This window comes from Rhopalosiphum maidis, chromosome 3, assembly GCF_003676215.2.
Source record: "Rhopalosiphum maidis isolate BTI-1 chromosome 3, ASM367621v3, whole genome shotgun sequence".
NCBI classification, from domain to species: domain Eukaryota; kingdom Metazoa; phylum Arthropoda; class Insecta; order Hemiptera; family Aphididae; genus Rhopalosiphum; species Rhopalosiphum maidis.
In genome coordinates this window covers 39,144,631-39,158,972 of record NC_040879.1, presented here as the reverse complement: position 1 = coordinate 39,158,972, position 14,342 = coordinate 39,144,631, and the positions used below count along the sequence as shown (strand labels likewise).

At 25.6% G+C, this 14,342-nt stretch overlaps 1 protein-coding gene across 1 annotated transcript; it reads left to right on the top strand.

Moving 5' to 3' along the window:
* The first annotated feature begins 11,735 nt into the window (after positions 1-11,735).
* Positions 11,736-13,060, top strand: LOC113558774 (mitochondrial import inner membrane translocase subunit Tim9-like). Its single transcript, XM_026964308.1, is given in 4 exon segments — positions 11,736-11,987; positions 12,716-12,811; positions 12,931-12,960; positions 12,962-13,060. Coding segments are annotated over 4 exon segments (291 nt in total). The 5' UTR covers positions 11,736-11,921.
* The last annotated feature ends 1,282 nt before the right edge of the window (positions 13,061-14,342 follow it).

Genomic DNA, 14,342 nt, shown 5'->3' with positions numbered 1-14,342 from the left:
TATCTATTTTGTTTTAAGTTATTACAAAAATATTATGTAGATTAATTGTATGCCATGACCTTATTAGCACCTGCAGGCGGCTCGTCAGGGGTGTTTGAGACGAAGACTCACCATAATCAAAAAGTAGTAAAGCAAGAAAAAAGTTTGAAGAAAATTGTGGTATAACTTAATATTTTTATCTATTTTAAAAATAATTATGATGGTTTTCGATATTAATATTATAATATTTTGTATTATATTTTTACATTAATAATGAGAAGACGGGTGTCATTCAATAATAATACGGGCGAACAATATCGATAACAACAACTAATTACTAATTTATGCGATGCTAATGGCAGAAACTTTAAATGAGTCTAGTTTCAATGTACTGAAAAACATCTATACAATCTACCCCGCCCTCCGCCTTGTCATGCATATAAAATTTGTATAAGTACACAATTGAGTCTCTCGAACGGTAAACTCCCGAAAAAAGTTAAGCTTGGCTAATAATAATATTACAATATAATAATACAGTATATGATCTATGGATATGGATCTATCATATTAATCTATCATCTATGGCAATCATCAACCTTCGCTATTCGTCGGAGACGATTGACGGTTGTAATAATTTTAACGGAGAAAAAAATAGATGTACAAATCGTTAAACCGTACTTTAATATACATAATATTTTACACGCATATGCCGTTCTGTTCAGCTTATTTTTATGAAATATCTCAATATCTTTAATTCGAAACGCGGTAAAGATGGACGAGAAAAGGTGTTCCTGGGTCGGCGATCTGGTTACTGAACGTGTGGACATTAAATATGACACAACTAAATTTCACAAAAAAAAATCGATGTTTACGTGAGTTTGATTTTCTATACTTTTGGAGCTTTAATTTACTTTTTTAGACATAAAATAAATACATACTTATTGCACCGGGCAATCTGCTACCCGCCGGATGACATACGTATGCATATTTTATTCCCGAACGCGCGATGCATAAAATACATGAGACAGAAAATACATAATCATTATATTAGTATATTACCAGACCCATTTTATATAATAATTTATATTTATATTAATTGTATAAATAGCATTTTTCATTTTTAACTGGCCGAGTACCTGACTAATATAAGTTTTTTTATCCCTAACAAAAATAAAAAGTTTTCCGAAAATAAAAAAATATTTTATTTATAATTGTCTGAATTTTGAATTTCTAAGACATTATTAGATATTCATTTCATATTTCTGTGATGATTATTTCTCCTCAACCGATTTTTATTTTTTGTAGTAATTTAAAAACGAATAACTGTAGTTATTTGAAAATTTTACCAAATGTTAATGCTTGTATTTCTTATACATATTATAATTTTCAAAATATTTTGACTATACACTTATAGGATAAAATAAACATAGCATAATACCATAAATAAATGCATTTATTATATATATATTATTATCACAAATTCTCTTAGTTTATTAACATTAGAACCTATTGATTATTTTAAAATCAGTAAAAAATAGTATGAATTGGAATGAATTATTCCTAAACAGGACGGTACCGAAACGAGAATGATATAGTCACATGTGTATATAACGAGTTGAATGTGAATAACTGCTTGTATTTAGAAATTAATTTTATTGATTTTGTAAATTCTTCTCTATTATACGTAGATCATAATCTATTAACTATTTAGTATGTAATATTAATTGAATGATTAAACTTTTAAATATTTTTAAAATTATTAATCATTTAGTTCAGCCAAACCGTAAACTGCTGTATAGCTACCATAGTAGGCGACTACATGTAGACTAGGTTAAGTATGTCACTATAACGAATTTGTACAATTTGAATTCAATTTGTAATGTATAATGCATTAATGCATTGTGTACAATGTAAAATTATACTGGTCGAAGATGGTCTTATTTTTTGATGAGAAATTTTACCCAACAACTATTGAAATAATAAAATTATAATTTAAAAAAAAATTCAGGGTATGCAATTATTATGATTTTAGGTATGAAATTAATTAGATGCCAAAAATTTCGTATGCAAGACAGCTGAAATATAATAAATAAAAAAAAAAAATAAAAATAAAATAATAACAAATAAATAAATCCTATAAAATCTCAAAGAGTTCTATAAAAAAACATTATTATAATATTTATCATCCATGGCAAACGACAATCGTTGTCATTTGTAGGAGACGATTAACAATTCTAATAATTTTATTGAACAGTCGTCAAACAACAGCCTTCAGTACATGACAAGTACTCTCATTTTCATAAAATATTTCAATAATTCCATTCCTAAGTGTAAAGAAGACAAATGAAGAAATAAACTAGCTGTTTCTTCGGTGACGGTGCACGTTTGAACTTTAATATGGCACAGCTTGATTTCGCCGAAAAGCGTCCAAGGACTTGCGTAGGTTAATTTTCCTATAATTTTAGGGTAGTAATAAATTTAATTTTTATACTTTAAATAAATATTTATTGGCTTGTACAAGCTGCCACCCCGATTACTTAGACCTATATTTTATTTCCGAATGTCCGGTCGGCAACCATCGGGTTATTACGACCAGTTTTAAATTCTTAAACAATGAAATCTTTTTTTTAATATTTTATTATTTTAAAGTTCTAGATAATATTTTTTTTCATAGTAAATAATTTAAGAATATAAAATTTTTATTTTTATCTGGTCCGCGAACTGTTTTTAATTTGTGAATATGGCACGAGAGTTCTAAAAGGTTAAAATTAAAAAATAGCCAATAATAAAATAAATTCGTCAATTATACCTTGGATCCTGAACGTAGCAATGAATGTATATTGATTTTAAAATTATTTAGTTTTTTTTTGCTATCTGTTATGAATTCTTGTAGCAAATATGATATATTTAGTACTTTGGGTGTTTAATAGTAAAATAAAATAAAAAAGTTCAGATCTTGTCATAATATCGGAAAAACTGCAATCATTACGCTATATATTTGTATAATTTCGACAAAATTAATTTATTTACTAAGTGTTAATTCAAAAATGCTAATCATAGAATGTTGAAAATTTTCCCAACTGTCTACATTATGATTTCCTATACATATATTGTATAATTATAAAAACATTTTAACAATTTTAAATAATTAAATTTTTTTTTTTTTTAAACCTATACAAATTATTGATAGCAAATATGATTTAAAATTTAATATAGTGTTCCTCATCAGTCACTAAATAACTGTAATAAAAAATGTATAGTCACGATATATTTTTATAAACGTTTAAAATCAAAATTTTGAAAAATTTTGTCTAAATCTACACAATTTCAAATTATTTTTTCATTAGATATTCATATAATATTGCCTTTTTGTATACAAATTTAATATAGTAATTCTCATTAGTTTTTTTTAAATATAACAAATATAAAAGGTTTTCTGGAAAGTCACATTATTTTTTTTGACTGAAGTTTAATATTTTATGACTTATTGAGTATTAATTTTTCATCCCAAAAAAAAACTAATTCTTGTAAAACGATTTTTATATTGTGTCATAGACTATAATACTATATGGTTTAAAAAAAAATAATCTTCCGATAACTTAAAGTTTTAACTAATTTTTTATGAGAGTATTTCTTATTTATGTTATTATTTTAATAATATTTCAAACCATATATATATATACAATGTTCTTTATTTTTATTATTACAAATTTTTAAAATTTTTAAAATGTTCAAATTATTTTTTTTATTAGTATTCATATAAATATTTACTTTTTATATCTACAATTTTAAAATGTTCTATAGGAATTCTCATTAGTTTTTTTAATGCAAAAACAAAAATAAAATGCTCACTGGAAACTTATATTATGACTGTTTGAAGTTCAGTATTATATAATTTATATATGATTAATAAAATATGCGTCTATATCGATTACATTATCCAGGTAGCGGATTTTTCATAAAAATGAATATATTTTATTTTAAGTTCGAAAAGTAAATTGATATGATGATAATATACAATTATTATGATTTTACGTATGAAATTAATTAGATACCAAAAGTTTTGTATGCAAGACAGCTGAAATATAATAATAAATCCTATAAAATCACAAAGAGTTCTATAAAAAAACATTATTATAATATTTATCATCCATGGCAAACGACAATCGTTGTCATTTGTAGGAGACGATTAACAATTCTAATAATTTTATTGAACAGTCGTCAAACAACAGCCTTCAGTACATGACAAGTACACTCATTTTCATAAAATATTTCAATAATTCCATTCCGAAGTGTAAAGAAGACGAATGAAGAAATAAACTAGCTGTTTCTTCGGTGACGGTACACGTTTGAACTTTAATATGGATTTCGCCGAAAAGCGTTGAAGGATCCTTACGTAGGTTAATTGTCCTATAATTTTGGGGTAGTAATAAATTTATTATTTATACATAAAATAAATGTTTATTGACTTCTACGAGCTGTTACCCCGATGGCCCGATGACAGCTTATAATTTATTTTCGATCATCCAGTCCAATGAAGTGGTCGACAACCGGCATACGACCCGTTTTAAATTTTAAAACACTGACATTTTTTTTTATTTATATTATATTGTTTTAAAGTTCTAGACAATATTTTTTTCCATAGTAAATAATTTAAGAAAATAAAATTTTTATTTTAATCTGGTCCGCAAACTGTTTTTAATTTGTGAATGTGGCCTGAGAGTTCAAAAAGGTTACCGACCACGCATTAATGATGAAATTGCCAAGAATAAAATAAGTCGTTAAGTACACCTTAGATCTTGGACGTAGCGAAAAATGTATAATGATTTTACAATTATGTAGTTTATTTTCTGTTTGTCATGAATTCTTGTAGCAAATATGATCTATTTGGTACTTTGGGTGGTAAATAGTAAAATAAAACAAAAAATTTCAGATCTTGCCATAATATCGGAAAAACAACAAAACTGAAATAATTACGCTATATCCTTGTATAATTTCAACCCGGAGGACGATTGGCAGCATCAATAAGAAGATCATTTCAATAACAAATGTCGCAAGACTGTGTTTTTTTAATACTATAATTTTTTGAACAGTAGTACAGTATATTATGAATATTTACTTAAATTAAATTTAACTTTTATGGTTTTCTTTCAGATAATTTACTGTACTACGGTTTTAGGTGTTCTTTTTATTTTAATAATACGTTGATAAATTACCAATTTTTTTTCTTATTACATAGCTAGTTCATCTTTGTGTATGTTTAAATTTATATTTTTTATAGTTATTGTGCTGTTTAACTTTCTTATAAAAGAGAGTGAGGAATTTAAAAGGTGGCCACCGAACAGAAAGTTAAACTTCAATATACTATAATCTTCTTCGTTCTTGTTTACATTTTTAATTGATAAATTATAAATATAAAATTTAAAATTAATTTAAATTCAAAAATAAGAGAACACCAACACATATTTCTGAAATATTAAAATTGTTTTTTCTATTGCATTTAATCTGCACGTTAGTTTGTAGTTTTATAGGAACTAAACATTTAGCTGAATCATGGACTACTCACCGATGATGAATTTGTCATTGAGCTTATGGAAAATGTGTCGGCACTCGGCTTTGTTTCAACCCGGAGGAAGATTGGCAGCATCAATAAGAAGCTCATCTTAATATCAACTGTCGAAAGAATTTGTTTGTATTATATTATAATTTTTAGAATCATAGTAGGTACAGTATACTATATATAAATACATAATATTTATATTTATTAGTGAAGAAGAATTTGTCACAAAGCTGATGGGAAATGTGTTGGCACTCTGCTTCGTTTCAACCCGGAGGAAGATTGGCAGCAAAGTCGATTGTTGTATTTCAACACGGAGGACGTCTGGCATCAGCAAAAAGAAATTCAACTGATAATCAACTGTCGAAAGGATTTGTTTGTATTATATAATAATTTTTAGAATCGTAGTAGGTACAGTATACTATACATAATATTTATTAGTGAAGAAGAATTTGTCACAAAGTTGATGGAAAATGTGTCGGCTATATTTCTACATGGAGGACGTCTGGCAGCAGCAAAAAGAAGCTCATCTTAATATCAAGTGTCGAAAGGATTTATTTGTATTATATTATAATTTTTAGAATCGTAGTAGGTACAGTATAGTTTATATAATATTTATTAGTGAAGAAGAATTTGCCACAAAGCTGATGGGAAATGTGTCAGCACTCAGCTTCGTTTCAACCCGGAGGAAGATTAGCAGCATCAATAAGAAGCTCATCTTAATATCAAGTGTTGCCAGGATGTGTTTGTTTTATAGTATAGGTTAGGTTAAGTTATTATATTAGTATATTATAATAATTTTTATTTAGTTGTCCCCTTACGCGTCAACGCTCATCTCTCATTCACTCATCCAACACATTGACTATCGCCGGCCGGCAACACACATTTTATACACATTACCCGTTTTTGTAGCATGTACAATAGCGAAAATCATATTTTTATTCCTAGGATTCCTTATTGAAAAAAATTATTAAGTATTATTAGAATCTACATAGTTTAAGTTATTGTATATTTTTTTTATTATTTGAATGCATTCACATGATCAGTGGCGTACTTAGGAATTTATGATAAAGGCAACACATATTTTGCTGCCTCTCCCCCCCAGTAAAAAAAAATTAAAAAACTTCTACGCCTCGCAATGGTGAAACTTTTAATACCATAGAACACCATGTTATATAAATACTATAGTATTTTATGACTCTATGGCACACATTTGTTGTGAAAATATTAATTATTGACGTAACTCAAAGCCCCTACCTAACTACGCCCCTGCATATGATGCGTTCTCGCTTACAATGTGGATTAGGCCTACTGGGGACACCACAATAAAAAAAACGCGCCTCGTGTAATACCTCATAAAGTTATTAAACAATACGGACAATGTTATTGTACGTCGTTTAATAATAAAGGTGGTGTGGAAAATTACCTAACACTGTTATTCTTATCTTATAGTTACCTTGCATACATTTTTTTATTAAATACCAATTAAATAATTATTTATATCAAGAAACGAGAAATAATAACGTTTTATAAAGTATTACAATAAAATAATTTTGAAAAAAAAATATTCTTTGATTTATTATAAAAAGACTCCAAGTAGTTATTATATTAGTTCTTATTTTACAAAGACACTAACAAAAGCGGGTCAAGAAGAAATTCATCGATTATATACAATATACTTACCTATATATTGCATTAAATTATTGAGATACATATGTATATACTATATAAATTATAAATGTATAAAATTCAAAAGTATGTTTTAAAACAATAACATCGCCATTGTCGCACATGCAGTCCACGGAAGTGCCAGAGGGTGCTTAGCACCCCCCAACTTATTTTGAGCTAAAAATATAGTTAAAAGTGTAATTTTGCATTTATAAAAATAAGCTTTATAAGTTTGTATTATTGTTTTGGTAATGCACTAATACCATGGACAATGGACGTACTTTATATTTATAACTTACGTATTATATATGTACAATATTGGGTATTTGGGTTTGCGATGTTAGTATGTTACCTATTTATAATTATAACGCATTTGGATTTTGGAAACGAGACCTTAACATCATAAGTTATCGGTTTGTCAATATTTAATTTATAGGAAATTTAATTTTACAATTTGGTTTTTACGAATTAAATGTTAAGTACCTAAATAAATTCCACAACAATTTGGTCAATAAAAAAGGTCTTTTAATAGTGATGTACTGATGTCTTATGATGTTTTAGGAGCTCAATATAAAAGTTTAATAGCATAGATGTCAATCAGATTGAAAATGCACAATATAAATTTTTAAAATTATTAATTAAATATATAATAATTTGTAGTAAATTAAACCTTTTTATTAGCTTATACTATTTAGAATCCCGATTCCTGACTTGTAATTTGTTAATTTGTATTAATTAAGGATTTTATATTATTGGATGTTTTTGTATTTGTAAAATATTTTGTCATGTAATTATTATTATTTATTAGGTACTATAGTCCATAGATTAAATTGTAATTGTAATTGTAATGAGTATAATAATAATATTTCCATACTTTCATTCAATGATTACGTACATATTTATAAATAACGAATAGTTAGGTAGGTAACAATTTTATTTTTAAAAACAGTTTCCCAGCCATAGTTATGTTCCGACCAGTATAAATAGACAATAGTTAAATAATATAGTAATATATTATATATACGACACACGAACTTGGAGCCAGTCGGCTTTGATTGTTGTAACCACGAATTATGAATTAAGATATACATGATTAACTCTTTCACTGCTATGGACGCACACGCGTCCTATCATTTTAAAAATCAACAAAAGCTGTTATCGATAATGTGATAATATCATTTAATTAATTAGATGAGTTCAAAGAGACAATAAAAAAAAAATATATGATAAATATTAATAAAGTTATAAGCAAAATAATTTATTTGATTTTCCAGGGTTCCAAAATTGTCATAATTTGATAAACTGAAATAATAGTTCATTATCGATTATTTAGGAACCAATCACTAACTTAATTAACTAACATATGTTAAAAAAGTTGCTAGAAAATTTTTTTTTATTAATAGATATTATTATTTGAACTATAACATTATTTAAAACAATACGAAAAAAAATATTTAAAAATAAAATTTAATCCCAGCACAGTACTGTGAACTGGGAAAAAAAAATTCAGCAGGAATCTTAATTCGTGGTTGTGACTCGTGTTGTGTATTTGATTATAGGTAATCATTATAATTTATAATATTGTTATTCGATAGCTTATAATTTCGTCGCCAGTGAACGATTTACCACAGGTTACATAGTTACATTTACTTATTCATAAAAATTCGCGTAAGTATAGATATTGATTATTGGTTAGGTACTACATAGTATAACAGTAGTTTCAATAATAGTATAATAGTAAATATAAGTTAAATCAACAAAATCAATAAAATCATTACCAATATATTTAACAAAACTAAAACAGTTTTTATCTTAATTGTATTGAATTTTAATTATAAGTTATAACGTTTTATTTTCTTTCTGTGTATAGAATGAAAAAAATAAAGAATTAAGTAGTTCAACCAAGAGTAAATAAAAATGTAAATCTTATGATACACTTGCAGTAGAAAAGAAAAATTCCTAAATTGATTTAATTTTTTTACGGCTTCTAATGTTTTTAAAACATTAAGTTTTCTTGATATTACAAAACAAATTACCATCTTGTAGAGACATAGACATACAAACTTATATTTTTCTTTTACATTTATTCAGCAAAGGAAAAGGCTCGTAAGATTTTCACATAGAGGCCAAATTTTTAAATTTAAGCCACTGCTAAGTTGTTACTCGTTAGTAACGCTAACGAGTATATATTAACTTAGTATGCAAAAATTGTGAAATAAGAGTGGAAATCGCATGCAAAAATTATAATATTTGTATCTTATAGGTAAATCATATTATATTATTATTATTCACTTTTGAGAACGGTGTGAATAATCACCATATGCGTACAGCACTAGTAGTACTTAGGGCACACAATATGAATAAACATACCAATAACATATAACATACTATGTTAAACTAATAATAAAATAACTAGTATTTTACTCATATAAATAAAATAATGCCTCGTACGTGTTGTATAATTGAGTGTTTTACTGGATATAAATCCTACAAAGAAAAAGGATCCACTTTTTCTTTCCAAAAAATTACGAGTTAAAAAATAAATGGATCAAAGCAATACCACGTAAAGACTTGGCTATAACTAAAAATTCAGCTATTTGTGCTAAACATTTTACCGATGATCAAATTATCACCGAATGGACATAAGGAGTAGGCGAACAAAAAGTAGTTGTATGTATAACTATATAATTTTGTATTATTTATTTAATTTAAAAATTCCCAAGGACTAAAGGAGATTCCTAAGGATTTATAATTAAATATTATTATATATTATACATATTATTTATATTTTCTAAAAACCTAAGAAATATGCACCATAAAAAAATAACTTAAATCTTAATATAGTAAAGTAAATTTGATATTACCCACTATTTAATCAGGTAATCGGAATAAAAATCTCCGGCAAAAAAAATCCCCGGAAACCCCCCGGACAAAAAACTCAAGAAAAAAAATTTCCGAAATAAAATATCAAGTTTCCTAATATTTTAACAATAGTGTATACGATATAAAAACTTCAAATTTAATGTTATTTATTGTCGTATTGACGTGTAATGTATAGTACTATATTAATGTATAATTTGTCATAACAAAGTAATAATATATATCTACCTATGTCCTATATAATATAGTAATATACAGATATAGATAAGATATCAGTAATGAGCTCATGATCACAATTTGGACACTTGTTATTTTATCCATGACATTCAAGTATGGTACAATAAAAATTAGCAACACTACACGATATGTAGTAGTAAACTCGTAAGCAAAGGTGGGCAAGTTAATGAAAATAATTAACTTAAGTTAAGTTAAGACAATACAAGATCGATAAGTTAAAAGTTAACAGTTAACAAGTTATAACTTTAATTCGATAAGTTACAAGTCCATAGAAAAATATTAATTTAACTCAGTTTAAAAACAGTTAATCTATTTCTTTAAATTAGTATGTAATTTAGTACTTTGTACCAGAGGGGCCTATTCTCAAATCAATCGAAATTTTAAATAATAAAATAAATATATTATAATATTTTTACTTATATATATATTACTGATTTATTTTTATGACCACAAAGTTGTAGGTTAAGGTTTGCTTAAAGCTTTTATTATAAATAGTATTTTTTTAATAAAAATTGACAATTGTATTGTTTTACTTAGTAGTTCATTTTAAATTTGCTATTGTAAAGTTGGCTTGTTGCAGATGCAGTTATGGATGCCTACTAACAATTCATGAAACTGAATGAACCTGTTACATATTTATTATATACTACCTTTTTATTTTAGGTTTGAAGAAGTTTAACATAATTATCAATAGGTATATATTCTACAAACAAGAAATCAATACTGGGCTAGTTAAAACCAATATTTGTATAGTTTTATTTTGTATACTACCTATTAGGACTTAAAATCAATGGTAAAAACTGAAAATGTAAAATTTTTATTAAAATTAGATATTTATTTTATAGAAATATAGGATTTGTTAACTACATAGTACTAACTAATACATAATGTTTGATTGTCCAGTTAATTTTATATTATGAAAAAAAAAAAGGGAAGATTAGGTAAGTATATAGTTATTAATTGTTATAGTATATTGTTGTACTAATCAACAATTTTCTTTTTACTGTTATTCTATAAAAAAATATAAATAACTCAAATTCTCAAGATATAATATAATATAGATTTACATTTTCTATAACGTTTTTTATTTTGGTTTTTTACGATCCCTTAATAATATATATCGACATATTAATACCTGGATAAATATATTTATTTACTACTAACCTATATTAAATTTGTGATCATAAATTATATTAATATTACGTAGGATAGTATATACCATTAGTAAAATATGGCCCTTATTACTACTAGCGCTGTACGCTTGTGGTGAAAATATGAACTACTGAACCGTAACACAATCTGTCCGGGTGATGGGCCGCCGATAGCCAACCTGTGTTAACTGCTAGAGTGATAACCTCCTTATCAGAAGATAATAAAAAACAAACTATTCTGTGATAATACTGAATACTGATAACTTTTATTTAATGATTTACATTTTACATGTTTCACGTCGTACCGGTTGAAAAAAAATCAATTCCAAATTTTTGCACTTTTGTTGCAATTCATTTTGATTTGTTCGTTTCAACATTAGAATTAGAAAATAGATAAAATAGATAATACTATAACTAATAATAACCGTCAACCAACACTTAACTTTATAATGGATAACACAAATGCAAGCGTGACTGATAGCAATATGGATTTTGATGCTTCTCAACTGGCCAGTGTAAGTTATGTAAAAATATACACAATTTATAACCTGTTTAATGTTTAACCAATTAAATTCATACTTATCTTCTGGTCAACAATGATTAAGTTTTTAACACCTGATCTCTGACCATCTATTGTATTCTTGCAGATATTAAAATATACGTGTGTATTACCTACTTAAAATATTTTTCTGATATTGTGATTTTATGTTTCATATGAGTATAATAATTAATATTTTATATATTTACTAACTGTTCAATAATTCAAGTGTACGACTTTTCTTACTTAGAAAGAGGTTAGAAAAGGTAGGATATTTCTGGTGCTTACCTCTAAGCAGAGGGTTTGCTTATAAAAAAAAATAATGGAAAAAAACCTAGAGGCAGGCTTTGGCTACATAATACAATGCAGTAGTAAAAGATCTACCTAAAAAAAAATCATTGCTTCATTGGGCATCGGGGCGGTGTTTAACAGAGAGAAATGGAAAAACATAATAGAAGTAGCAATGGTCCTAAATGGACTGTTATAAGCCTAAAATCAGAAGAAGTTTATGTATTTAAAAATAATAGGTATATTGCTAAAAAATACTAGATATTATAATACATAAATATTTATTGGGAGTTTCATTGATTTAAGTTTGATATTATTGTGTAACCAATATCATGTGGATAGGTATCTATGTTGTTCATTATACCTTAATAATACAATTTTTCCTACAAATTATTTCAATATTATTGTTTTTTTCAGGTTAAAGAGATATTTAAGTCATACAATAAATTAACAGAGTTATGTTTTATGGATTGTGCAACAGATTTTACAGTAGGCGATCTTAAAAGTGATGAAGTAAGTTCTGTTTATTTAAATTATATATTATTATACTAATAAGTATAATAAAATGATTTATATATTGAACTATTTTTATAAAATTTATGTTTAATTTAATAACAATTTTATGTTTTAAGGTAAGGTGTGCTGAAAATTGTACAAGCAAATTTCTTAAAAGCTTCTGAAAGAATGACACAAAGATTTCAAGAGTATCAATTAATTATGAATGAACATGTGATTACTGCTCAACAAAATGCCAATGTATAAAATATTACCATTTACATAGTACATAAAGACTATTAAACAGTTTTAAGTTTAGAATCATAAATATACTTTAAATGTAATGTTAGGTTGATAGTTAATTATTAAATCTTTTTCCTTAATGTTCCTACATTCCCTAAAGGAATATAGTTAACTTATTAAAAAATATATTATAGTTTTATATTCTATGGTGCTTTTCTATAGAGCAAATATAATTACTTTTATAATAATATAAAGATCAGAGATGTATATGCTATTAAAAATTGTAAACAGAAAGTTATGGTATAATCATAAGCACACGTGCTTTCAACATTTTCTTGTTTAAATTTAAAATTTGATTATGATTTATAGCTATTAGTATTTTGATAAAAATTATTTTCTTCGATACTAGAAAAATTGAAGAATGAATAATAATAATAGAAACAAATACTTTATGTTAACATTGATAATATTTTTAGGAAACTGATAAAGCTGGTAATTTGTTATAATGTTAATATTTAAAAACTTACAATTTTTTAGTCTTAACGGTCAACAAATTAAAACTAACCTAATATAAATTGTAATTTAGTAAACAATTATGATATAAAAATAGCCATTTATAAAAAAATATTTGTATAAAATATTATAAAACTGTAAAGATAATAACACGTATGAATGGGAGTTGGATTGTTGTATCGTTTTAAAATGTATATTATACTAATATTCTGTAAAATACTTTAAAATATTTTTAAAAGCCTTAAAATTATTATTGATTATACACTAATGTATACCTATTTCTTATTTCTTTATATATACAGTGGATTCCACTTAATGTGGGCACGTTGGGACTAGTTCTGTTTGCCCATTAAGTTGTTGCCCATTAAAACCGAAATTAGTAAAAATTATAATGTCAAAATAATTCAACAAAATCCCTTTCTGCATGAATTTTTATTTTTTCTGAAAAAATGTAATATTGTAAAAAAACACCAGTATGATGGGAATAATATTTAAAAAATATATTCAAGTGAAACTACCCCTAAAATATGAATAAGGGTTAATTAGGCACAAAATTTTATTTATTTTAAGTTTATGATATATTTCAATAAGTATTATACTTAAAAATGTATACTAATTTTTAAAATATTTCGGACAGAAATTACTACAAGGTAATAATTTTTTTACCTAAAAACGGTAGTACCATATGTTATTCTACACGTAAATCTTTTAAATTCGATTAATTACTATACTTATACACCAAAAATACACGTATTATCGACGTTAATTAAACGCCATTTTTCCAATGAAAAAA